The sequence below is a fragment of the Ochlerotatus camptorhynchus genome, unplaced genomic scaffold (genome assembly GCF_037179485.1).
Source record: "Ochlerotatus camptorhynchus isolate MF236.1 unplaced genomic scaffold, CSIRO-AGI_Acam_v1.1 ptg000215l, whole genome shotgun sequence".
Classification (NCBI taxonomy): Eukaryota; Metazoa; Arthropoda; class Insecta; order Diptera; family Culicidae; genus Ochlerotatus; species Ochlerotatus camptorhynchus.
In genome coordinates, this window is record NW_027040705.1 from 795,250 (window position 1) to 820,138 (window position 24,889).

The window sequence follows — 24,889 nt, forward strand, 5'->3', positions numbered from 1 at the left end:
AATCCAGTGAAAATAGTGTTTCAATTTGGGTTGCTATTTTCGGTCTGTCATGCCGAAGCCGTCATTTCCCATATGTAATCAAGACGAAACGCTTCGTATCGACTTCCCCCAATAAGGCTCCTGTTCTTTCATATTTTTAAAAAACCGAACATGGTTTAAAAATGTAGTTATGTTCGATAAAGGCTATAACATTTTTTTTTTCGCGTTTATGCCAAATGGCCATTATGTCAAAAGGCAGTTATGCCAAATAGGGTACTCCCACCTAATGTGCCAAACATCTGACTTCTGATGAAATCATATGCCAAATATAAGGATAAAATGGCAGCGTGGAGTTCAGACATCCGTTCGAAGTTTCCCCCTTTGGTTACTTAAATTTTGACATTATCCAGTACTGTGCCGTTTCAGCCAAAATAGCGGTTTCCTACGATATTAGTGACATTGGCGACATAGGAAGACCAGTGATGCCAGCCAGAAATGTCGCTCTAATTTTCAGTCGGAAGCACAGTAGCTTTGAGTGCGAGTTCAGTGATATTCCCGAGCTTGCAGCACTTTGAAATCCAGTGAATTTCCTTGAAAAGTTTACAGGATCTACCCTCAAAGCGAAGACATCATATCAAGAAGACTGGTAACATTGCTAGAATCCAAGGACTTGGTTGGATTTGCCAGATCATCTAATAACGACGAACTTGCGACGCTAGTAACGTCGACTCCGACAAATCACATCTACGAAATATGGCGGACAGGCATTTTCACGCACGGATTAACACTTGCTTATGAGACTTCTCGCGTCACTTTTCAAATAGACCAATGTAACATATCCACCATTTTGAGAAAATCGATGTTGAAGTTCGACAGATTATTATTTAAACTGTTTAGAAACAATACATTTTGTCAGTGAATAATAACGTTGAAAATTCAGTAGAAACGATAAAATCACAATTTAACTTTGAATTTCATGCTGCAACATAGAAAAAACCACATAGGACGTTTCGACAAGTCGCGTTGTACATCGGACATGTTACATTGGACGATTTTTCTCACTGACATAATCAATGAGTGTTACATTGGACGTTTTGATCTACATGATACTAGATTCCCTTTCACAGATTTCATAGTAGAATACCTAACTTTAGATTGACCTCGTCTTTAGAAAACGAGCACCAATCATGTTAGGCAGTCCGAATGACCGAAGTTACAATCATGTACCCATCATTTCAAACTTTACATTGGACAATTTTTGAACTAAGATTTTATTAAATAAATGAAAGTAAATTTGGATGGGTGTTTTTGTATTACATAAAATGATAGAAGAGCAATAGTTTGTATCGCTTAACTCGATTTGTTTAAATTTGTTACATTGGTCTATTTGAAAAGTGATGCGAGATTTTTCGTTGAAGTGAACGATTCCTTTGGAAGTGTCTTGCGACTTCCACGGAAAGTTTTTTTTTTCTAGTTCTCCGGAAGTCTCTTTCAACTAACCCATGTATGACAGTTTGCCCCGGAAGTCTACTTCGGGGTCTACCGTGGACTCAGGCTAGTTCGGATTACGGCTATGATGAACTACAATGGGGAAAAATATGAAAGATTTCAGAAACCTTTTTTAGGGTGTGAAACTACTGCGTCCAATAGACTGATGCAAAATTTAAAATTTTCGCTCCACAGTGCTCAAACGGTTCCAAATAGGATGCTGATTAGTCTCATACAATTTGAACTCATTTGGTAAGAAAATGACATGGCACAAACCATTTAAAGTTTATATGGAAAGGCTTATCAGGACTCGATTTGGTACCGTTTGAGCACTGTGGAGCGAAAATGTCAAATTTTACATCAGTCTAGGGCCATGGCTTAGAACTTAATAATAGAAATTTAACTGCGCCTAATATTTACTGTGCACTACAACTGCAAAGCATGTGTTCCGATTTTCTGCTTTGATGTTACAGAAGCGGCACTTATCATTTTTAACCCGGCCAATGTTCTTCAAATGATATCTGCACGGACAGTGCCCACTTACTAGACAAGTATATGGAACTACTGGTATGAGTTCAGAGAACTTCAGGAAGTGTATTTCTTGACTAAAAGACCAGAGAACTTGCGTGCGAATCTGATGCGTTACCCAGGTGTGAATCTGATAAAATAAAATTATAAGAATTCAAAAATGTGTCGTCTTTTTCGACAAATCTGTGTAAAATAAGAAATCGAGCTTCTTTTAAACAGTGCTTAAATTGGGGTCTGATCCCTCCATATCACTTGTCACGTGCTTTTTGAGAAATTATGCCCAATCGTTAGCTTCATAGCGATCAGAAGCAAATAGGAACTCAACCTTATTTCTTATCTTTCGTTAATTTGCAGATTGAGACAGTAAATCATCCATCTTCCGATGCGGTATCACTTCTTCCAGAGCTGTTCGAAGAAGAGACGGAATAAACCTTTTTTTCATGCTTCAAATGGAGTTTACAACTATTTTAACCATAACATGCTGAACTGGGATTTTCGAGAAGTATTATTTCCCAAAATTGTTGGCATTTGTACAGCAATTGAATTTTCATTATTGAACCGTTCCTTTTCACATCATCCAGAAAGTACAGAAACCAATGGAGCCGCCAATAAATCACCACCGAACTACATCTTCATAAATGTCTGTATACACCTACAACACTTGCATAACAACAACAACAACAACAAAAATATGCCAACAAATTGTAATCGCGCTTAACAATTAATACAAAACATCAATAAGAATAATAATCGGAAAAACGTTAGCTTGTTCACTTAAAAAAAAAATGACAAACGCTAATTACACAAAAACAAAATTGATCGGTCGAACATAAGATAAAAACTATCAGCCAGTAGTTCTTTGAATACATTAAACTACATTATCGAGAAGCAACCGCTAAAACAAACCAACATTGGAAAATCATAGCAAAATAAACATACCATACCTACGATGTAAACAATTTTGTAGCGAAGGTTTGAAAATACTACTGAAAATAGATGGATTCGATCGATACTTACAGAGAAAAAAAAAGAGTATGGGTATATAAAAATAAGATTAAATAGACACATAAAGGTATGAACAGAAACATTCTCATGTGGAAAGTGAAATGATAAACTATATAGTAGTAGTAACAAGCGAAATGTGGTGTAATGTCTATACTCGGAAAACCTAACGGATCGAGAATGGGGGAGATTTGATTGCTGATCACTACCCAAGCTACCTATCCAACATTCACAACCACACAAACACACACACACACACACACATAAACAGTTCATGGATTTAAGTTAGTAATCTTGGAAAACAACTAAAAGTTCACAATTAATGCAAAACTCAGGTGCTTCACCTGAACGTTCCACCAAACTTATTTTCCCGGTTCTTCTCCGAAAGGTAGATGCTAAACATAAAACGAAATGCTTAGGTTTAGACTCTTTTTTTTCAAATAATTTTTGAAGCCTTTTGTTGTTAGATTTAGTTGAAAGTAAAGTTGATACAGTTAGTTTATATCTCGATTTTCCTACTTAACAAACCTACACGGAGGAACGGAATAAAAAAAACATAATACAAAAAGGAAATTATGATGATGATGATAATGTAGCTAAATGAGATTTGAATGCCTGATGCTTGAGAAACCATTGAATCGTCTACAAACACTCCATACATATAGACTAATTTGGTTTACGAAAACGGTATAAACACCTATACAAACACGCTGTCATAGGATTCATCGAACACTGTTTGATTTGAGCGACAGAAGCGCCGGAGAAAGATCATAGGCATTCAAAGCCGCAGTGCGAGAATAATGATTGGAATGGCGATAGAAAATACCGCAAAAATAAAATGATGAAGAAAGATTATTGAACAAAACCATTTCCAATATCATGAGAAAAAAAAAGTAAAGCAAAACAATATGTAAGAATCTGGTATTTATTATTGAAGAAGCAAACTTGTAAATGGACAAACAGAACAAAAAATAGAGTTGGTGTTTTATTATTAGCTATGGTGTATTAACTGAAGATCACACGCCTTAAAGTTGATGCCGTAACCCGGCACCTAGGCCTGTGGCTGCCAAATCCAATACATAACCCACATTGATTTTGGTACCGTGTGAGTTGAACAGTGCCCATGTTGGACAGTTTGATATTTATTAAATACTAGCTGAGTGTGCCCGGCCTTGCTCGGGATTCAATATTAGCTTGATTTTATGCATATATAGGGGGAGGAGGGGCATAGTGAACAGGTGGGGCATAGTGAGCATCCCGCAGTTTGGCCCTGGATCTCTAGCTGCATGAAACAAATCAACTGGTAGTACGTTCAATATCATTCCCCCCTATTCTGCGAGTCACGTGACTCTCTCTCACCGGCGAGGTGACAAAAGTCACCTCGTGTGAGGTGACTCTCCATTTGATTTACATGAAGAGTCACCTCACACGAGGTGACAATTGTCACCTCACCGGTGACAGAGAGTCACGTGACTCGCAGAATAAGGGGGATCCCCCCTATTCTGCGAGTCACGTGACTCTCTCTCACCGGTGAGGTGACAATAGTCACCTCGTGTGAGGTGACTCTCCATTTGATTTACATGGAGAGTCACCTCACACGAGGTGACAATTGTCACCTCACTGGTGACAGAGAGTCACGTGACTCGCAGAATAAGGGGGTATGCTTATCAGTATGCCGTGAGGTGCCGGTTCACAGCACGACCACTATTCACCGCTCATTTTGTCAAAATTTGTTGAAAAAGTCCCCAAAATGAGTTCTATATAAGCGTTTAACCGACTAATTTACTTGTTTAAGTATAGTTGGAGATGCTTAACGTCAAATATCATACTTAAAGTGGTCATTTTATACGATAGATGAGGAGATGAAACACTTTTTTTTTGTATGGAAAATACGGTTCGAACGAAAACAAGAATATGCGTGTTGATAGTTCCGTTAGAGTAGCTATTGTTGCCTCTACCACTGTATGTGCTCCTGTAATCGTCAACTTAACAATCTCGAAGAGACACGAGTAGGTGAGGTGCTGCTGCTGAAATATTTCAAATATTGTACAGTCCCACCCAGTGCTGATAAAAATCTACTACCTGCATGAATTTGAATTTTGATATAAACAAATTCCCTTGATCTAGGCAACCTCTGAGTATCAAAAATAACATTTGTTTTTCTTCATTCGTGGCTGGATTCTCATTATCGCCTCTGTTGTTGTAAATATTGATATTCGTCTTCATCTTGGTCGGGATGATATTGAGGATCAAATGCAAAATGATTATTTTCATTTTAAACAAATATAGCGCTGAAGAACGTGGTTTTTAGACATAAGTCGACGGCAAATTATTGCCTCAAGCTGAACTGATGATAATATCGATGATTAAGGCAGTGTGGTCGACATTATTCAAAATAATCATTTTGCCCAAAATTTCGTTGATTATTTTGCTTTTGAGGATCACTTCTGATTTTGACAATTTTGGGTTTGATAATCAAGCACTGGTGAATATCAATAAACGCGTATTCGTTGATGTATAATAAACTCATTTGTTCATTTCGCTCGTTTCGTAACTACGAAGATGTTCAAAACAAACGCAATTCATCGACACTGGGTTGAAGCGCTACTCCTTGCGTGTGATGGTAAATGATAAAAACAGACACTGGTCCCACCCCTATTTTGTATTTCGTTCGAAACGAAATTCCTATACAAAAAAAAAATATTTTTTTGTATGAGAATTTCGTTTCGAACGAAATGCAGAATAGGGGTGTCCATTTTATTATTCCTTGCAGGTCCTTGGAACATTTTGTCGAACATTCAATTCATTTGACCTCAAGCCTGTTGGCAATTACCAAGACCGAACTGATCCATAAACTTATCACTGAGTGCATAATCTGTATAAGTTTTGGATTCGCATTTACTGCGGGAGATCAGTGTGACAGTCCCATGAATGTGTTTATTTTTTAATCAGCCATAACTAGAGATCGTTAACTGTTGTACCGATTGTGTGGAAAAATATTTAAAAAAAAACTTACGGATTTTTTAATGAGATTTTTTAGAATCAATACAGATGAAAACGATTCTATAACATTCCCCATAAAACCATTCCCCAGAATGCACCATTCCCCAGAAAAGAGGATGAAATTAGTAATTTATCACTTTTTTTGTCATTTGATATTATATTTCAGTCACAGACAAACAGACATAACACTAGCACATTGTTCATCGAACAAGCATTTAACGGACAATTTAAAAGGTTTGTAGTTGGTAGTACCGCCACCCGTGGCGTGCATAGGCAATTCCCTTGTGTTTGACGTTTACGCACTACCACCAACAATCAATTCGAAACTAACGATTTTAAATTTGCTCACTAGCCTATTGGTCCCAAGCAAACGATTAACGTATCCCATTCTAGTCGAAATTTTAGTACTACACTATGTTTGTTTTGATTTGCCATGAAAGTTTGACAGATAAAATGAGGGGTTCATGAATTTCCTTATGTTTCTAGGGGTGCATCGATTAGCTTGGGACGAAGAGAGTACCAGAGCTGAGCCAAAAAGTTGAGCCCGTTTCGTCGGGACCTTCTGGTCTTAGAGCTACCTCTATGTTACCACCATCTGTTCAGCGTAGTGCCCACCACAGTGTACTCAACAGATGGCGGTAATGTTTTAGCGACGATGTTTTACCATAGAGGTAACTCTAAGACCACTGGGTCCCGAAGAAAATCATTATTATTTTTGGCTCACTCAGTACCAGAACAACGGTCACACCTGCATGTTCTGCATGAATCCACACACCCCTGATGTTATCTGTCAAACTTTCATAGCGAATCAAAACAAACATAGTGTAGTAATAGAATTTCAACTAGAATAGGGTACGTTAATCGTTTGCTTGGGACCAATAGGCTACTAAAGTGGTGAGCCAATTTAAAATCGTTAGTTTCGTATTGATTGTTGGTTTTACTGTGAGAAATATTCAATGAGTTATGTCTGTTTGTCTGTGTTTCAGTGTTATATTACGGAACAGCTTACACATTTGATTTAATATATTTTTCATGATAAAACTCTCTTGATTAGTTTCCCTTTACTATTGATGATACACTACGTTTACTTTTATGGAACTATGTGTTCATCAATTCCAAACCATTTTATAGCTCTTTAGAAAATGACAACCTTCAAGTTTTCGAGCACTTCGTTCCAGTGTTCCCAGATTGTTTTAAAGTTCATCGGTATCAAAGGTATTAAAAAATCGGTATTTATCGGTATTTACTAGGGAAATGGCTCTAATGTTGGCCTATGGATCTAAGATCGCTAAAAATCTGATATTTATTGATTTTTTCTAGATCAACGCTTCATTGAGACGGTACTAATGGATATTTTTGATCGCTATTGAAAATTTAGTCGATTGCTGAATTTATGTATGGGCCCAAATTAGGAGCATTGAGGCCGACATTACATCCATTTCCCTTATTTAAATAATTTTATATTTTTGCCATTTTTGAAAGGAAATTTAGGGGAATTGCTTTGTTTAACGGCTTTCTCAGTCTTTAAACACCCTTTAATTTTTTTATTTAATTTTAAAAATTATCGTTGTCCTCATTGACAAGTGGTGATCAAAATTGTGAGAAAGTAGTTTTTTTCATTTAAATATCATTAAATGAAACCAAAATATGAAAAATCAGCCACAACAACGACTAAACTATTGACAATAACGACAAACAATATTTTCACTTGTAAAAGGCCACAACATATCGCCGTAATGTCGAGCAGATCGTGGTCGTTGCAATGTTTTAAGACTGAGAAAGCCGTTAATCAAAGCAAAATTTTAGCTTTTGTACAATGATCGGAAAATTCCGGAAGCAAACTCCGGGGAATGTTTGAATTAGCTTCTGAACGAAGCCGAAAAACCATCCAGAGAAAGACGAAAGAACCTCTCCTGGATGAAGTTTGAGGCAAGTTCTAAGAAAAATTGGAAAAACACCCGGGAAACTTCCAAAACACGAATTGAGAAACTTGTGGCGAAAATTTAAATAAACTATCGGAAAAAAATCGGATGTCACATCTAAAGAAAGCCAGAAAAGTTTCGGAAACCGGAAGTAAATTTTCAGAAGTAGCCATTTCCAGGGAAAGTCAAAAAAAGCTCGAAAAAACCTTTCAATAGAAGTCGAACAAAAAAAAAACATTTGGCTTATAGTCAAACTTCCAGACAAGACGAAAGAAATTTTTGGAATAATTGAACTTCCTGGAGAAGACGAAAGAAACTTCCTAAGGTAGATTGGCAGAAACATCTGAAGAAAGTCGGAAGCCAGAGCGCTTATGGAACAGTCGAAAGAAACAAGGACATAATTCCGGAAGAAAGAAATTCCTGGGGGATGTTCTAATGATCCAGAAAATTTTCCTGATATTTATGAAACATCCCTGAAGACTACGCAATTTTCCTGAAGTTTTCGGAACATTCCTGCAATGCTCCTAGGAATATCAACCGGTGAACACCCGTGTTTATTTCAGTTACCATGGAGACGTAATTTGTGATTAGCCCCGGTCCCTATCAAATTGTATCATTATTTATGAACGGCCTTTTATTTGAAATGACGTTTCACATTCATCTAGTGATGTCCGATTTTCATTCGAATAATCGTTTAATCGATTAACGAACCGAAAAGTAAACTATTTATAATCGGTTAGATCATGCCGATATAAGCATTAACATCTCCACAGGATCATCACCGATCGTTTCAAACATGTGCTGCACTCTCATTGGTGGAAAAATGGCAGCACAGCGAACAAAAAATAATCGATTAGTTGTTAATCGAGTAATTAAAAAATGGGACATCTCTGATTTTGGTGTGATTGTTTTGATAAAAATGAGCGCAAAATTTCATCTCTTCCGAGGGGGCAGCAAAACCACAAAATTACCTTGAATACGGGGGTTCTAATTGGATGAAAGGGACCGTGGAAGAAGACACTAAAATAGAATGTTTTTCTTCCGACAGTTTCATTTTAGTATTCATCTTTGGGAATATTCCATAATTCCTCGAAATTCCTTAAAAGTGTTTGTAATTTTCTTGAAATTGGGGGCTGTTTAGGAGTACTCTGGTCATCCTCGAAGTGCTCGGAACTTTCCTGATTATAACAAGACTACCGGAATATCTCTAATCATCTTTGAAGGTCTCTGAACTTTCTTGAAGATTACGAAATCTCTTAAGTGCTCTCACAATTTTCTTGAATTTATTTTAACATGAGCATTGAAGTTCTCTGATCTTTCTGGTTTTTTTTTTTTAATTTTTACAAGTTATCGACACTGCCATTAAAAAGCATAGAACTTCCCATAAAATGTTCTCACAATGTTCTAATGTTCATGTAACTTCCCTTACGTTTCCAAAATTTGCATGACCTTCTCAGGAAGTCTTGCTGAAGTTTTTGGAAACTGCCTGAGTTTCTCGGAACTCCTTCATAATTTCAGCAATTTAATTAATTAATTGATCTGTACTGATGTTCTCTGAGCTTCACTATAGTTCGTGCCCATTAAATTTCCCTGAAGTTCTTTGGACTTGTGAAGTTTCCAAAATATTTATGGTGTTTCCTTAAGTTCACTGGAGTTCGCTGGACTTTTCTGAAATTCCCAGGTTTTCGAGTTTTAACAGAAGTAAATGAAACTGTCTTTAATTTATCGAAACTTTCACAAAAGTCTGGACTTTTCTGAAGTTTCTGAAAACATCCTTGAAGTTCCGGGAAAGTTGAAAAAACTGGCGAGAGAAGAGGCAAAGGCTGAAGAAGCTTACAAGGTAAGGTGGAAGAAAATTCCAGGGTACGTTGGATGAAACTTCAGGAATTTAATGTTTAAACAATATTTCTCGATTCCCTAGGAATTACTGGAAAGAGCCATCGACTATTTCTCGATGGTAGCCAAAAACGGTGAGGAAATGCAAACATTAGTCGAAAGAGTATCAAGCATAAGGTACCTTTAGAGATGATTGTTTAGAATTTTGAAGGCTCAAAAAATATGAGGTATTCAAAAAGATGCAAGTCTCTCACAAAAAATTCCTCCAAAATTCGAGCGCGGACAGGCAACAATAATTTTGGTTATTAAAAAACGGTAGAAATCGATATAAAATATTAATACCACTACCGGTGGAAACTAACGATATTAAATTGGCTCACTACTTGCATAGAGGTAACTGGAAGGTCCCGAAGAAACGTGCTCAACTTTTTGGCTCAGCTCTGGTACTCTCTTCGGTCCCAAGCTAATTGATTCACCCCTCGAAACATATGAAAATCCACTAACCCCTCATTTTATCTGTCAAAATTTCATAGCGATTCAAAACAAACATTGCGTAGTACTAGAATTTCGACTGGAATGGGATACGTTAATCGATTTGCTTGGGACCAATAGGCTAGTCAAGTAGTGAGCCAATTTAAAATCGTTAGTTTCGTATTGATTGTTGCTACTTGACTAGCCTATTGGTCCCAAGCAAATCGATTCACGTATCCCATTCTAGTCGCTATTCTAGTACTACACAATGTTTGTTTTGATTCGCTATGAAAGTTTGACAGATTAAATGAGGGGTTCGTGGATTTTCCTACGTTTCGAGGGGCACATCGATCAGCTTGGGACAGAAGAGAGTACCAGAGCTGAGCCAAAAAGTTGAGTACGTTTCTTCGGGACCTTCTGGTCTTAGAGTTACCAACAATCAATTCGAAACTAACGATTTTAAATTGGCTCACTACTTGACTAGCCTATTGGTCAAAAGCAAATCGATTAACGTACCCCATTCTAGTCAAAATTCTAGTACTACACTATGTTTGTTTTGAATCGCTATGAAAGTTTGACAGATAAAATGAGGGGTTCGTGGATTTTCTTATGTTTTCGAGGGGTGAATCGATTAGCTTGGGACCGAAGAGAGTACCAGAGCTAAGCCAAAAAGTTGAGCACGTTTCTTCGGGACCTTCTAAGTAGTCTTACTTAAAGCACAAACGAAGTGTCAGACGACTAACTGGCGAAGAAATCAATTAAAATAATGTGGTTCGCTGTAATAGAATTTTCTTAGAAGCTTGTGCCATCAGCCACCAGATGGGCTAGTATTTTTGTTTTGATTAGAATATAGTTGATTTTGTGTGAAATATGGTCTTTGACAGTGTGCAAAGAGTGTATCATTTTGTCATTTTTTATGTATTTCAGTTTAGAGTAGAGTGAAAGAGATACAACCAAAACATTCTAGTAAATTTAGTGTTGCCATGTGGTACAATCCAGGAGTAGTGGTGTTGCCATGTGGTACACTGAAAAATTGTAACAGCAGGTGCGTCACCAAAGTTTTCGAGCCGCTCCGTCTGTCACTTCGTTTGTGCTTAAAGTTACCTGTATGGTTATTCCTAGTTGGAGCTTACCGCCATAAGTATTCATAGAAACCACAATAAGTCGCTGTAATTTATTTTTAAACATCTGTAATTTATTTTTAAACATCTGTTGAAAAAATCAATCATGCTTTTAACCCATTTCGTTAGAGACAGTTTTATGAATTGATGTCAACAGGATTTTGACCATGAACCGAAATGTTGTTTAGAACCGAGGTGGCGTCACATCTAAATCTCAATTCTAGATGCTCAACAAATCTCACACTGGCGAATCAATCAACGAAAAATCTTCTTTCATTTCTCGCATCTACTTGCATCGCACATCATTTTTTTTTTTTGCAGGAAATCTTCAGAATCGTGATCAATCTTCTTTCTATCTACTCAGCGTACGCGTAACTATCCACACCAAGGCAAAATCTTTCCTGCATCGTAGATAGAGTCGTCCCCCTCGGTTTAGAAAACACCTGGGAAATAAATCAGGCTTAATCTTATAAATTCGTCGAACCTCTTAACGGAATCCCTTATGAAGAGCTTTGAGTGTGTTGGTTTATTTCCTTTAAATTCCGTTATAATTGCTTATCTTTTGACAGATACGCGTCTACTACTTGCAGACTTCATCAGTGTCAAGTACTCAACACCACTTGGCTTAATGTTTATATAGATCAGTGCACGGTCCCTAACCTCACTTTTTGCTCCCTATCATTTTGCTTCTGAGTAAAAGAGATAGCAACGAATGGGAGCCAAAACAAACCACCCAAAACTGTCAAAACTTACGGGTGAGAGAAGAGTGCGGCAAATCTTCGTGAACTGATCAATCGATAATTAAAATACCAGACTTATTCGTTTCTGCGATTTTGAGTGAAAAACCACTAAGTTTTGAGTTAATCTCAACGGTCGTGTAGAGAATGCAACTTGCAAGCAAGTGTATGCCACCGAAAATATTTTTGATGTAGCTTCCATTGAAAACGCACTCGATTTTCATCCTTGATTATGGAATTCATATAAATTTCATCGGCCTCATAATATTCATGTGATTTTGTGGTGGGCCCACATAAATGCGAACCATTACTTGACCTTACCAAAAATCGTTAATAATTGTTTATAATCTCTGCCAAAGTTCAATTGAAATGGTTGTCGAACTTTACATGATCGTTTGTGTGATAAAGTTTTGACCTAAAGTATTATGTTTTTTTTTTTGGAAATGAACTTTACAAATAATGGGTTGTCCCTTTTCCAAATTCTTGTTTTCCCAATACATTTTTGGGAAAGGAATTATATTGGAACCATATTATTTATGTTTTGAGAACTTTAATGGTAGCATACACAGAAAAAAAAAGTTGTTGAATATTACTCCAAACAGCTGCACAGAGGTCATTCCGCTGGTGGTGTAATATTACGTTGCACGATGTATACCGATTTTGCGAACAAAATTACATCTGTTGATGTAATATTGTATCTGATTTCTGCTATTACATCATTATTTCATACATCAGCTTGAATTACGTTGATCGATATTAATTTTTTTTGCTGTGTACACAGAAAAAAAACTGCTGCAACCAGGTCAATCCATCAGTTGTGTAATATAACCACAAACGAAGTGACAGACGACTAACTGGCGAAGAAATCCATTTAAATAATGTGGTTCACTGTAATAGAATTTTCTTGGAAGCTTGTGCCATCAGCCACCAGATGGGTTAGTTTTTTTGCTTTGATTTGAACAAAGTTGATTTTGTGTACAATGATTTTTTGACAGTGTGCAAAGAGTACGTAACATTTTGTCATTTTTTTATGCATTTCAGTTTTGAGTAGAGTGAAAGAGATAGAACCAAAACATTCTAGTACATTTGGTGAAAATGCTAGTTCAATCTAGTAGTAGCAACAATCAATACGAAACTAACGATTTTAAATTGGCTCACCACTTTAGTAGCCTATTGGTCCCAAGCAAACGATTAACGTACCCTATTCTAGTTGAAATTCTATTACTACACTATGTTTGTTTTGATTCGCTATGAAAGTTTGACAGATAACATCAGGGGTGTGTGGATTCATGCAGAACATGCAGGGGTGAGTGAAATAGCTTGGGACTCCTTGGGACCGTTGTTCTGGTACTGAGTGAGTCAAAAATAATGATGATTTTCTTCAGGACCCAGTGGTCTTAGAGTTACCTCTATGGTAGTAGTGTTGCCATGTGGTACAATCCAGTAGTAGTGGTGTTGCCATGTGGTACACTGAAAAATTGCAATAGCAGGTTAGTCACCAAAGTTTTCGAGCCGCTCCGTCTGTCACTTCGTTTGTGATATAACGTTGTACGATGTACATCGATTTTGCGAACAAAATTACATGCATTGATGTAATATCAGTGCTAACATTTGAAAACGGCGCAAAAGCCATTTGTAAACAAATGGTTTGTGGGCCCTTTACTCGCTACCCGAAGAACGCCCACGCAAACCAACAGCATCGTCAGGAAGGGGAAAATTTCCCCTACCCGATGTCGCGTGGGTGTACTTCAAGTAGTGAGTAAAGGGCCCACAAACCATTTGTTTACAAATGGCTTTTGTGCCGTTTTCAAATGTTAGCACTGATATTGTATCTGCTTTTTGCTATTACATAATTATTTCATACATCAGCTTGAATTACGTTGATCGATATTACATTTTTTTTTGCTGTGTAGCAAAAACAATAAAAGTTTTGAATTAGTTCGTGTCTGATCTATTCTGGACGAATTATTTTTATCTAGATAAAAAAAATCCTATGGTTTTGACCAGGCCAGTGACAAGGTCTATACCAACAGCAGTGTTCGACAGTAGGCAGCATGTCCCGGGCTTAAATCATTTATTTTGCTGTGCTGGGCCCGCTGTCACTGTATAACATGTTGCCTACGTGCCTGCCACTGGGCTGGTTTTGACAGTTCGGATCACTGCACGTTTAAATCGGTCGTTTACGATTTTCGGCAATAAGTGAAAATTAAGTGTCATGTTGGTTTGTCGGTGGTTTCATAACCATTTCAGTTAAAGTTCAGCAGGGATTATAAACAATTTTTAACCCTTTTCGGTTAGGTCAAGTTTTGGTTCGCGTTTATGCGGGGAATTTGCTGCTATGTGATCACAGGGAAGCTATGTGAAATTCACATAAATTTCATCCATTAGATATGTGATAATTTTTTAAAGTGTGTGATTACCATCTGAAATTTCTTTTTGATCGGGTATCGAATTTATGCTCGCAGCATATTTGTGCGCTGTCAAGGTTTTCATTTTCATACTTTTTACTTTTTTGTTTACATCTGAAACAACTATGGGCCTTCATAAATGATGTACAAATTTAGGAAGGAAGGAACTGGGTCATGCATTTAAAATTTAATAAATTATTAATATTTAATATTATATGGCAGTACCCGGTACAACGGGGATCCAAAATTAGGTGCCAACATTTCAAAATGGCGAAAAAAAAGTAAATGATGGCTTCAACCATCGATTTCTCGTGAACACACGCTGACACCTGCAAATTTACGACACAATCAGTTAGGTAAATGTTCCATCTACCAGTTGGTATCATTAATTTGCAGGAGTGAATTTTCATTTGCGTGAAATCGGTCATTGCTTACAGAAGCAGTTTTGCCCTAATGAAATGTTGGCACCGAATTGGTCAAATATGGTACATCATTTATGCATGATCCCATAACCAGTCTTGTCAGTGTCACTATTTATGTTTTATGTAACTTTGTGATGGTTCTTCAGCAACGCATTACTTTGCATTTCTATCGAAATTATTTCTAGTCTTAAAACAGCTTAAAGCCTCTCCACAAATTTGTTTTGTGTGGTGACAGCCTAACGCTGTCCAAAATAACCCAATAATGAGTGCAATCACAAGTGAATATTTGAAAAACGAAACCATCGGTAAGTAAAATGAAGTCAGCACTAAAAAAAGCCACCCGGTAAAGCTTACCTCCCCCGCTCAGCATCTCAACCATGGCCTCAGCGAGCCCATCTCTACCAACCGTACGAGGAGCAGCAAATCCTGCTGGCGGAAAATGCCAGCTGTCTGGCGGTGCGCACCTATCTGACGATGTTGAACCTTCCCTTCAAGGTGGAATTACGGGCCAATGCTGAATTCATGTCGCCTGGTGGAAAGCGCACCCGGCTACCGGTCCTGCGGGTGGAAAATTACACCTACGCCGAGTTCGAACACATCCTGAACTTTGTCGAACTGAAGGGACTTTCGCTGACGAAAAATCTGAACACGGAGCAGAAGGACGACATGCGGGCGCATTTGTGTCTGGTCGAGCAGATTTTTACCAATGCGGAGCAATACATAAGCTGGGTCGATCCGGAGGTGCTGCAAAAGGTGACACGCCAACGGAACGGAAGTGTCTATCCGTTCCCGTTGAATCACATTCAGAACTGGCGCAAGCAGATGACGGTGCGCCGTCAGCTAGGCGTAGCTGACTTCCTGAACATCACTCTCGACGAGGTCGTAGAGAAGGTGGAGAAGCTGTGCACGTCATTAAGCATGCAGCTGGGCGATAAGAAGTACTTCTATGGAAATGAGTGAGTCGTCTGGGATCAACTATCCACGAGAATTTACAAACCTAATTTTCTTTTTTGTTCTTTCACAGACCAACAGAACTGGACGCCCTCGTATTCGGACATCTCTTCAGCATTTTCACCATGACCCTCCCGAACAATGTTCTCGCCGTTACGATCAACCAGTTTAAAAATCTGACCAAATTCTGCAAGAACATCGAAGAGGAGCACTTCAAAAAGGCGGCCGGTGTCCGTTAAGAGGATTTTAAATGTGTGTTGGAAATTTCGGACAAATAAATATCTCTTGCTTATTTCGAACGTTTAATTAATCAAACAATATATAAGTGAAAGCGGTGAAAGCTTTACCCGGTATTAATAGTTCTTCAGCTTGAGTCGAGGAACGATGTTCATACTGGTTAGTTCCTGGAACAGCAATTTGCAAGCGTAGGGCATCGAAATCTTCGAAACGCTGGCAGACGAGCGGCAGTTGTGGCACCAGGACGAGTACGCTAGCCGACCGCACACGTTGCAGACGTCCACATCGAACGCATCCGACGAAATCATCAGACGTTCCATAATTAGCATGGAAGCACCGTAGGAAATCAAACAATCCCGTTCCATCTCTCCGAGACGGAGACCACCTTCGCGGCTACGACCTTGCGTCGGTTGGCGGGTCAGAACGGCACGAGGGCCTCTAGCTCGAGCATGCATCTTATCCTGGACCATGTGTTTGAGTTTTTGGTAGTAGACTGGACCGGAATAGATGTACATTTCAAGCGGTTCTCCGGTGATTCCCGAGTAGAAGATATCCTTTCCGAGAAAATTGAACCCATTCTTGAACAGCTCATCTTGCAGATCTTGGCACTTAGATCCACCGAAAGCGGTTCCGTAGTGGAATTTACCTTCCAGGACTCCAGCTTTGCTACCCAGCAGTTCAAGTGTTTTACCGACCGTCATACGCGAAGGGAAACCGTGCGGGTTCATGACCATATCCGGTGACATTCCGAAATCATTGAATGGAAGATCTTCCTGGTCGACAATTAATCCAGTGACGCCTTTCTGACCGTGACGCGAACTGAATTTGTCGCCAATTTCCGGACGACGCGTTTGTCGGAGAAGAATCTTAACCAGAAATTCCTCTTCGTTGTTGGTGGAGACCATGACCTTTTCAATGTAGCTGGGTTCGGTACCCTTGTATGTTATCGGAACGGGACTGTACGTGATCGGTTGCTGCCCGGCCTCCTTCTGCTCAATTGGGTTTGTGGATTTAACTGCAGGCATCTCCTTGTTGACCATGGTTTGCTTGGAAGCGACTTTCTCTCCGGGGGAAATGATGCCATCCGTGTCGAGGCATTCGTGCTTGAAGATGATCTTGTTGGTGAGCGAATCTTTCATTGGGCCCATGATGCGATCAAAGGTTTGATTGCTGTAACGCTTGATGGTACATTTGCTGTTCTTGTAAACCAGACAACGACCATATCCGCGATCGATGGAAGCCTTGTTCAGAATCAAGGCGTCTTCAATATCGTACCCGGAGTAGCTCATAACGGCAACGGTGGCATTTTGCCCTGCCGGAAGCTTGTCAAAGTTGGTCAGTTCAATGGTCCTAGACCGAACCATGGGGGTCTGAGGATAAACAATGTTGTACATCAACGTATCGATGCGGTTCTTCTGGTTGTATCCAATGATGCCCATAGCCTGTTTACCCATAGCACATTGATAGGTGTTTCGAGGACTCTGGTTGTGATGTGGATAGGGAACCAATCCGGCACAAACACCCAGCAGAGTGAACGGTTCAACCTCCAAATGTGTCGTCTTTTCAGGGTCAATATCCTGTTCTTGGTATGCGATAAACGAATCGTTTTCTTCATTGACATCCAGATATTCAATCAATCCATCATGAAGGAAGTCGTCAAACTTTCGCAGGCCAACCTTCAGCTGCTCGATGTGTTCCTGCTGAACCAGAGGTCTTCCGTGCTGGACAATTATGTACGGCCGACACAGGCGACCACCATCCGTGTGAATATACACGCAGCGCTGTCTAAACGACGTATGAATAGAGACAAACGCTCCAATCAAACCCTTCCTTCTCATCATTCGAAACACCTCCACCAACCGCTTATATCCGATCGTCACTCCAAGAATGTTACCGTTGATGAAGACCATAAACACTTTCGGGTTATTAATGGTCTCACCGCCAAGCAAACGAATATCCTCCACTCCGGAGTTGTACGCCAAACGAATCACCGGTTCCTCGTCCACCTCTGTAGTAATGTGGGTCATCAGGGCCAAATTCTTCACCAAACCGCAAGCTTCACCTTCGGGAGTATCCGATGGGCACAGCATTCCCCACTGACTGGGCTGCAGCGAACGCGGACCAGAAACCTTCCTCGTCTTCTCGAACTGCGAGTTCACCCTGGTCATCATTCCGAGCGCAGAGATGTAACTCAACCGCGAAAGCACCTGCGTCACCCCGGCACGTTCCATCTTGAAGCGTTTGATCGTCCAATTCCCCGTCGAAATAGCCGTTTCTAATCCGGTGGAAATCAGCGCCGCTCGCATGTGCTTCACGATATCGAATTGGGCAGCCTTGATCTTGGGAATGTTCTTATCGGCGATCATCTTCAACTCCCAGTTGAAGCGCTTGAACAGATCTTCAAACATGAGCGAAAGTAACGACCCGGCCAGCTCCAACCGCTTGTTACCGTAGTAGTCCCGATCGTCGACGGCCGATTTGTCCGCTTCTGCCGCCATCACGCGACGAATCATCAGAGCCACGTAGATTGCTTTCACCTGGGAAGAATATTTCCATTAGCGGTTCCGTTGTATTTCATATACTTGCGATTTTAAATTTACCTGAAAGTTAAAATTCGGCACCGGCACGTGTGCCAAGATAGTCGTTGCCAGCAAATCTCTCGCCTCGTCAGCTGTTGTCTTATACTTGGAGGCAGCCGTCGTAAATCGCTTAGCAATCAGCTTCGATCCCATATACTCCAGAGCCCGCTGTTGCGTGTAAACCTTATGATTGGCCGCTTCCAGCAGCGAAGGCGCAAACCGTTTCTGCGTATCCGTATCGATTCCCACCAGTTGCATAATCTCCTGATCCGAAGCTATTCCCATCGCTTTGAATATGATGGCCACCGGAATCTCCTCCGTCATCGAATTGTGCTTCAGATAGTACTTTCCATGCTTCGACAGCAGAATCGTGCGGGACTTCTTCTCATGGGTCGAACTCGTCACCTGACACTGTATCACGTTGTTGTAATCCTCAGTAATCATCTTGTTCCAGGAAACCTGCTCCTGAATCAAAATAACCTTTTCCGTTCCCCGAATGACGAAATAACCACCGGGATCCATCGGGCATTCGTTAACCTGCGAAAGTTCATACTCGGACTTCCCCGTCAGCACGCAATTCGACGATCTCAACATAATCGGCATCCTTCCGATGAGAAGATTGTTCCGAACAACCCTCTGTGTCCCCCTGGTATATTCAATATCCACGGTAATCGGCGCAGCGTAGGTCATATCCCGCAGGCGACACTCGTGCGGAGTAGTCGATTTGGTATTGTTGAAACCCTCTTCCACATCCGGCGTTCCAATGCTCACGTTCAGATATTTAAGGTAGAAACACGGATCGGCATCACTTTTGACCTCATCGTTCGCCCGAACAATGTTCTTGATGTCCACGTTGATGAAATAGTTGAACGAATCGATGTGCTGCTTGACCAGCCCCTTGACCTGGAGGAAGGCCGGAACCAGCTTCCATTTGTCCTGTTTAATAGGCAACGATATAATCCGAAACACAATTCCACCGAAAACACTTACCTCCAGGGCCTTTTGGACCTTTTTGTAGTTCTTGCTGTTTGCATCCCAGTGCTTTTCATCAATCCCCATTTTCGATGGATGGAAGATTATTTAATTGAAATCCACAACGTAAAACTATAACCAAACACCGCTAGTTCATTCTCGAATAGGTATTTTCGAAAAATTGGACTATTTACAGCCAAAATTCGATAGTAAGTTACACTTTGTTATAAAATGATGAAATACACGCGGCCGCTTCTCAACAAAAAAACGATTGTTGTGATATCGTGCAAAATTTGACAGCTACTGCCCTGTGCAGTTGTAGTGGTGAAATGTTTGGGTCGGGCTTGGTTGATGTTCGTTCCGCACACAAGCGTAATTTATGCTGCTTTGGGTGGTAGGTGGTGGAAAATGTAAACACAACATAGGTTTCCTTCAATGCTTTTGCCAACTACTGTCGTCGCGTGGACGTTTGGAGAGAGATGGGGTGCCTAGGGTGGTTATAAAAGACTAACAGTTCATCGGGGTTCTCTTTGCATTGCTAAAGCGAAACAATTTTCTAGAATTTGTTCAGTGCAGTGTTGTAACAGGATGTATAGGCTTTTAAAAGCACCAGCAAACGCACCGATAAACGTCAATCCAAGTGAGTTATTAACAAGAGAGAGAATTTACGAAGATAATCGATCATCGCGTTTACGCCCTTATGTATGCTCACTGCCGCATTGAATTGACCACTTTGTCAAGCAGTTTTATCTTGACTTTCTACCAGTGATTTCACAAGACTGGACCAACTAATTTATATTTTTTATGAAACGCACAAATTTAAGCTACTTTTCTCGAGGTTCTAGAAGAAAAAATCTCAAAATAATGTTTTATTTCAAAGTTCGAGTGGTAGTAAACGTCATTTTAAGTGCTCGAATGAAGTGGTTAATTAATCACTTCATTCGAGCACTTAAAATGACGTTTACTACCACTCGAACTTCGAAAGAAAACATTATTTTGAGATTTTTTCGAGGGGCACGCAATACAAAAAAACCGGTGCGTTGAAGTAAAAATGCAATCAAAAGTACTTAAAGTAATTAATGCGTTTTGAAGTATACTAGAGTACTGACGGTAATTAAAATTATCTATCCGTAATTAATGTAATTAAAAGTATTGAAAATGTAATTAATGTACTTTAATTACGAAATTTCGACTGTAATTAATGGAGTTAAAAAGTAGTTAATATTCTACATTGTGCAATTAGTGTAATTAAAGCAGTAGTTAATGGAATTAATTCAATTACAGCCGTTGCCTGCGTTGGAGTTATTGCGCGTGTCCCTAGGTTTAATCATAACTTTACAAACTGCTGTTGTTTACCGCTATCGAAACAAAGAGAGTATTCGAATCTTGATTCGAAAAAAATATAGAATATCATTACAGAGCTAATCGAACTCCTAGCATTCAAGCTAATTTTACTATACCCGTACACAAAGTTCGCATCTTCGCATAAGTGACTGATATGTCACTGCAAATTTCGCACGTCCATGTGTATCTTCCTCTTCGCTGTCGACCTCACAGTGTTGATGTGCTTTAAAACACTTCCGGAGTGATTTGAGATTTGGGCGTAATTGCATTTGTAAACAAACACGTCAATTGTCAATTTCTTGTGGATAAAAGCTCAATCTCGTTAACAAACTATACCAAATGATAAAGGAATCATTCCTCTTCCTCATAATGTTATTTGTTTTCGAGATTGAGCTTTAATTTGCAAGAAATCGACGGTTGAAATGTTTGTTTAAAAATGCAATTACGGCCAAATCTTAAATCACTCCGGTCTTGTTATTTTCACTTTCACGATCTTCCATTTTTGTCTTGGGATGAAGTTCCAGTGAAATGAAAGGCAAAGAGTTTAGTATGAAATAGTAAATTCGACAGTAAGCATGCATAAGGGCCTATACGCGATGATCGATTCTCTTCGTCGATTTTCTCTTTTGTTAATAACTCGCTAGATTTAACGTTTCTCGGTGCGTTTGCTGTTGCTTTTGATAGCCAATACAACCTGTTACTACTCTGCATTGAACAAATTCTAGAAAATTGTTTCGCCTAGCTGTAGCAATGCAAAGAGTAAATCGATGAAGAGAATCGATCATCGCGTATTCGCCCTTATGAATGCTCACTGTCGAATTCGGTATATTCTCGATAATGATGGGCACACAACTCAGTGGCAGGTAGGCAGCTATAGACTGGTACGCATATTAAACTGGTACGTTTATTAGAACGCTTGTGGTATTCCATCACTGCAACATGTGAATCAGCTGACTGTCCAGTGCCAAACCGATCAAGGCCTGCGCCTTACCATTTTTAATGACCCAGGCCGCATCAGCGTTTTCTGGCTTCGGTTTTGTCACAACATCCCTCACACTTTCATGCGGCAACAGAAGCCTCACCTTAAACTTCCATAATATTATTGCGTAGTTCTGGTCGTTCAACTTGTCCATCAGTACTTTCGTGTCCGCCATCTTGTCTTTCCAACACGATTTCACACGGTTACCTAAACAAAAAATAAATCCACTCAATTCACTCTCGTGACGACAAAACTGACGCACTTTTTGCGACAACTGGGCCCATAACCTCTTGGGATGAGGTTCCAGTGAAATGAAAGGCCAAGAGTTTAGTATAAAATAGTAATTTCGGTTTATTCTCGATAATGATGCGCACACAACGAGTTAACTTTGTTGAATGAATAAATGGCGCATCTTGCTCAGTAGCTGCGGTAGACAGCTATAGACGCATATTAAACTGGTACGTTATTAGGACGATCGTTGCACCTTTAACATTTTGCTCCCTCAGCTCCTTCTCCTTGATTAAATAATCCTCCGGTTTCCCGTCCAGGTCGCAATCGTTCAGTTTCTCAAACGAATTTCAACAGTCATCGAAAACCAATACATAGAGGCTAGTAGATACGAATCCATCAGAATCCGCAAAGCGATCGTTTCCAATCGACGCTGCTGCCGCCGCCATATATTGCGGTTAGGTGTGCTTGGTGAAGGTTCAGGGCTTGCAACCAATTGGCTTCGATAAGACGGTGATTCGCCTCGGATAGCTCTCTGCTACGCAGGTTCAATTCCCGGTCCGATGGAGGGAATCTTTCGGGCTGGAAATTTTCTCGACTTCCCTGGGGATATAGTATCATTGTGCTTGCCACACAATATACAAATTGATGCATTGGTATTGGCATCAAAAGCTCTCAATTGATAACTGTGGAAGCGCATAGAACACTAAGTTGAGAGCACGCAATAAGCCAATATGCACTAAGCACTCTCTGCTATCTATGTCCGATAGATCACTCATGTTTTATTAGCAAACAGATAAAGTTCTACGGAAAATCCTCAAACAATTCTGTTTTTACTTTTACATTTGCCAGTTACCAGTAATTTAAAAGATTATGAATGTTTCTAACCATGGGAGCCAAACTGTGTCAATGACTGAGCCCAGTTGTGCCCATCTGTGTTTTTGGTACACTGTGCAAAGTGACCAACTCCTTCACTCATTCAGAAGTTCTAGTTATGAAATATGAAAAATTGATCGGCAAAGGTCAAATTGATGGACCCCTCGGTAGCTAGGAACTCTAACAGTTTTCAAACGAGCTCAATTGTTGCGTATTCTTAAATCATTAAAATAATTATATCTTTGAAAATTCTCAAGAAAGCCCGAGAGAAAGCCTTTAATATTTTTAAATCATTTGAACTCATGAAGACAGTTTTCTATTTCTACTGTTTTTGGTTTTTACTTCTTCCCTTTTATGTTGGCGTACATTTTCCAGCTGGTTGAACAAACTCCCGCGTGAATTCATCGTCACTTACGAAATGTGATTGTATTGACCACTGATAAAATATAATTTTAGAGTTTAGAGTAGACCGAGGAGTAGACAGATAGTGTGACGGCTCGTTTTTTGTAAATTTTAAATAGAGCAGTTGATGGACATGCTTTGCCCTTTTGAACTAGAATATTAGATATTAGCCTATCAGATCGAGCAAATATTTTTGAATAACACATCGGAACATACCAACTTGATAAGATTACAAACTCCGAAATTATTTCCCTTTGAAACTTCAATTCAATTGATATGAGAAAGTGGGGGGGGGGGGGGGGGTATGGATGTTTTCTGAATCATCTTGCCCCTTAAATGCTGCACAGTACACACTTATGTCGTTTTCGTTTTTGCGGTGTAGCTACACCGGTGCTACACTGCCGTACACCGAAATATTTTAGGGTGTAGACATAGGATGCACCTTTGTTTACAAACAAATGATGTTGAGCTGTCAAAGACTCGTGCTTATTCCTGCTTACACTACACCAGTGCTACACCGCAAAAACGAAAACGACATTAGATTTTTTTTGCCGAGATGGGCACCACCGAGCAGCACGGCATTTTGTTTTGCCGGAAATTCAGCAAAAAATATGTTTGTTAGCTGAGATCTCGGCAAAATTTCCGTTTGTTAGCTGAATCTCGGCAAGTTTTTCACTGAGATCCAGCAAAATAAAATGCCGAGCTGCTCGGTGGTGCCCATCTCGGCGAAAAAATCTAAGTGTGTAGGCCTGGCCGTTTTGATATGTGTGACGCATCTTCGAAGTGAAACATATATCAAATAGACAAGGAAAATGATGTAGGTACACCCTACGAAAATGTCATGTTAATTTAAGTTCCCTGAGACCGACACATGTAAGCAGCCCTTTTGACATAAGAATCAGTTAAAAGAAACGAGAAAATCAATTCAATCAAACGATCTCTTCGTCGAGTTGCTTATGTTTCGGTTTGAGAACACTTAATTTGACATGAAATGTTTGTTTGCGTTCCATAGTTTACGTCCAATATGGATTAAGTCTCGCGTAAAAGTAGTTATTTCTAAGTGTGTGATATATATATATATATATATATATATATATCATTTTCCAGGATGTTTTCAAGAACTGGCTGTGTTGGTGTTAGATTAGATTAGATTAGATTAGATTAGAAACATATCAATTTGGCATCAAAGTCCTTAAACTATTTTAATAAAACCATGTTGTAAAGTTTGTACCAACAGCATTAATATCTTCCATCCCAGTTGATGTTATTTTATTTGTTTGCCTGGCTAGGGTTTGCTTCGCAATCAATTGGCGATTGACGTTGGTTCTAAATTATGTATCCCTTCAGTTAGGACAACATTTCATCCCACAACCCATGCTCCACCCAAAACATTGATATCCTCCT

General features: G+C 39.5%; 3 protein-coding genes across 3 annotated transcripts in view; 2 read left to right on the forward strand and 1 right to left on the reverse strand.

The window, feature by feature from the left end:
• Nucleotides 1-3,991, forward strand: part of alph (alphabet) — a 42,078-nt gene extending 38,087 nt beyond the window's left edge. The window contains exon 3 of the mRNA XM_065224771.1: nt 2,350-3,991. Coding sequence (XP_065080843.1) covers nt 2,350-2,424 — 75 coding nt within the window. The 3' untranslated portion in view covers nt 2,425-3,991. The remainder of the gene's footprint in view (nt 1-2,349) is intronic.
• Nucleotides 3,992-15,058: 11,067 nt separating this feature from the next.
• On the forward strand, nt 15,059-16,132 carry LOC135703514 (metaxin-2-like). The gene is made up of 3 exons (XM_065224743.1): nt 15,059-15,222; nt 15,285-15,873; nt 15,942-16,132. Exons 1-3 carry the CDS (start codon nt 15,180-15,182, stop codon nt 16,105-16,107), a joined length of 798 nt encoding a protein of 265 aa, XP_065080815.1. The 5' UTR covers nt 15,059-15,179; the 3' UTR covers nt 16,108-16,132.
• Nucleotides 16,133-16,220: 88 nt separating this feature from the next.
• RpIII128 (RNA polymerase III subunit RpIII128) lies at nt 16,221-19,905 on the reverse strand. The gene is made up of 3 exons (XM_065224761.1): nt 19,675-19,905; nt 18,706-19,620; nt 16,221-18,642 (listed from the first exon to the last, which is right to left on the reverse strand). The coding sequence occupies exons 1-3, from the start codon at nt 19,741-19,743 to the stop codon at nt 16,222-16,224; spliced, it is 3,405 nt and encodes a 1,134-aa protein (XP_065080833.1). The 5' UTR covers nt 19,744-19,905; the 3' UTR covers nt 16,221.
• Between the last annotated feature and the right edge of the window lie 4,984 nt (nt 19,906-24,889).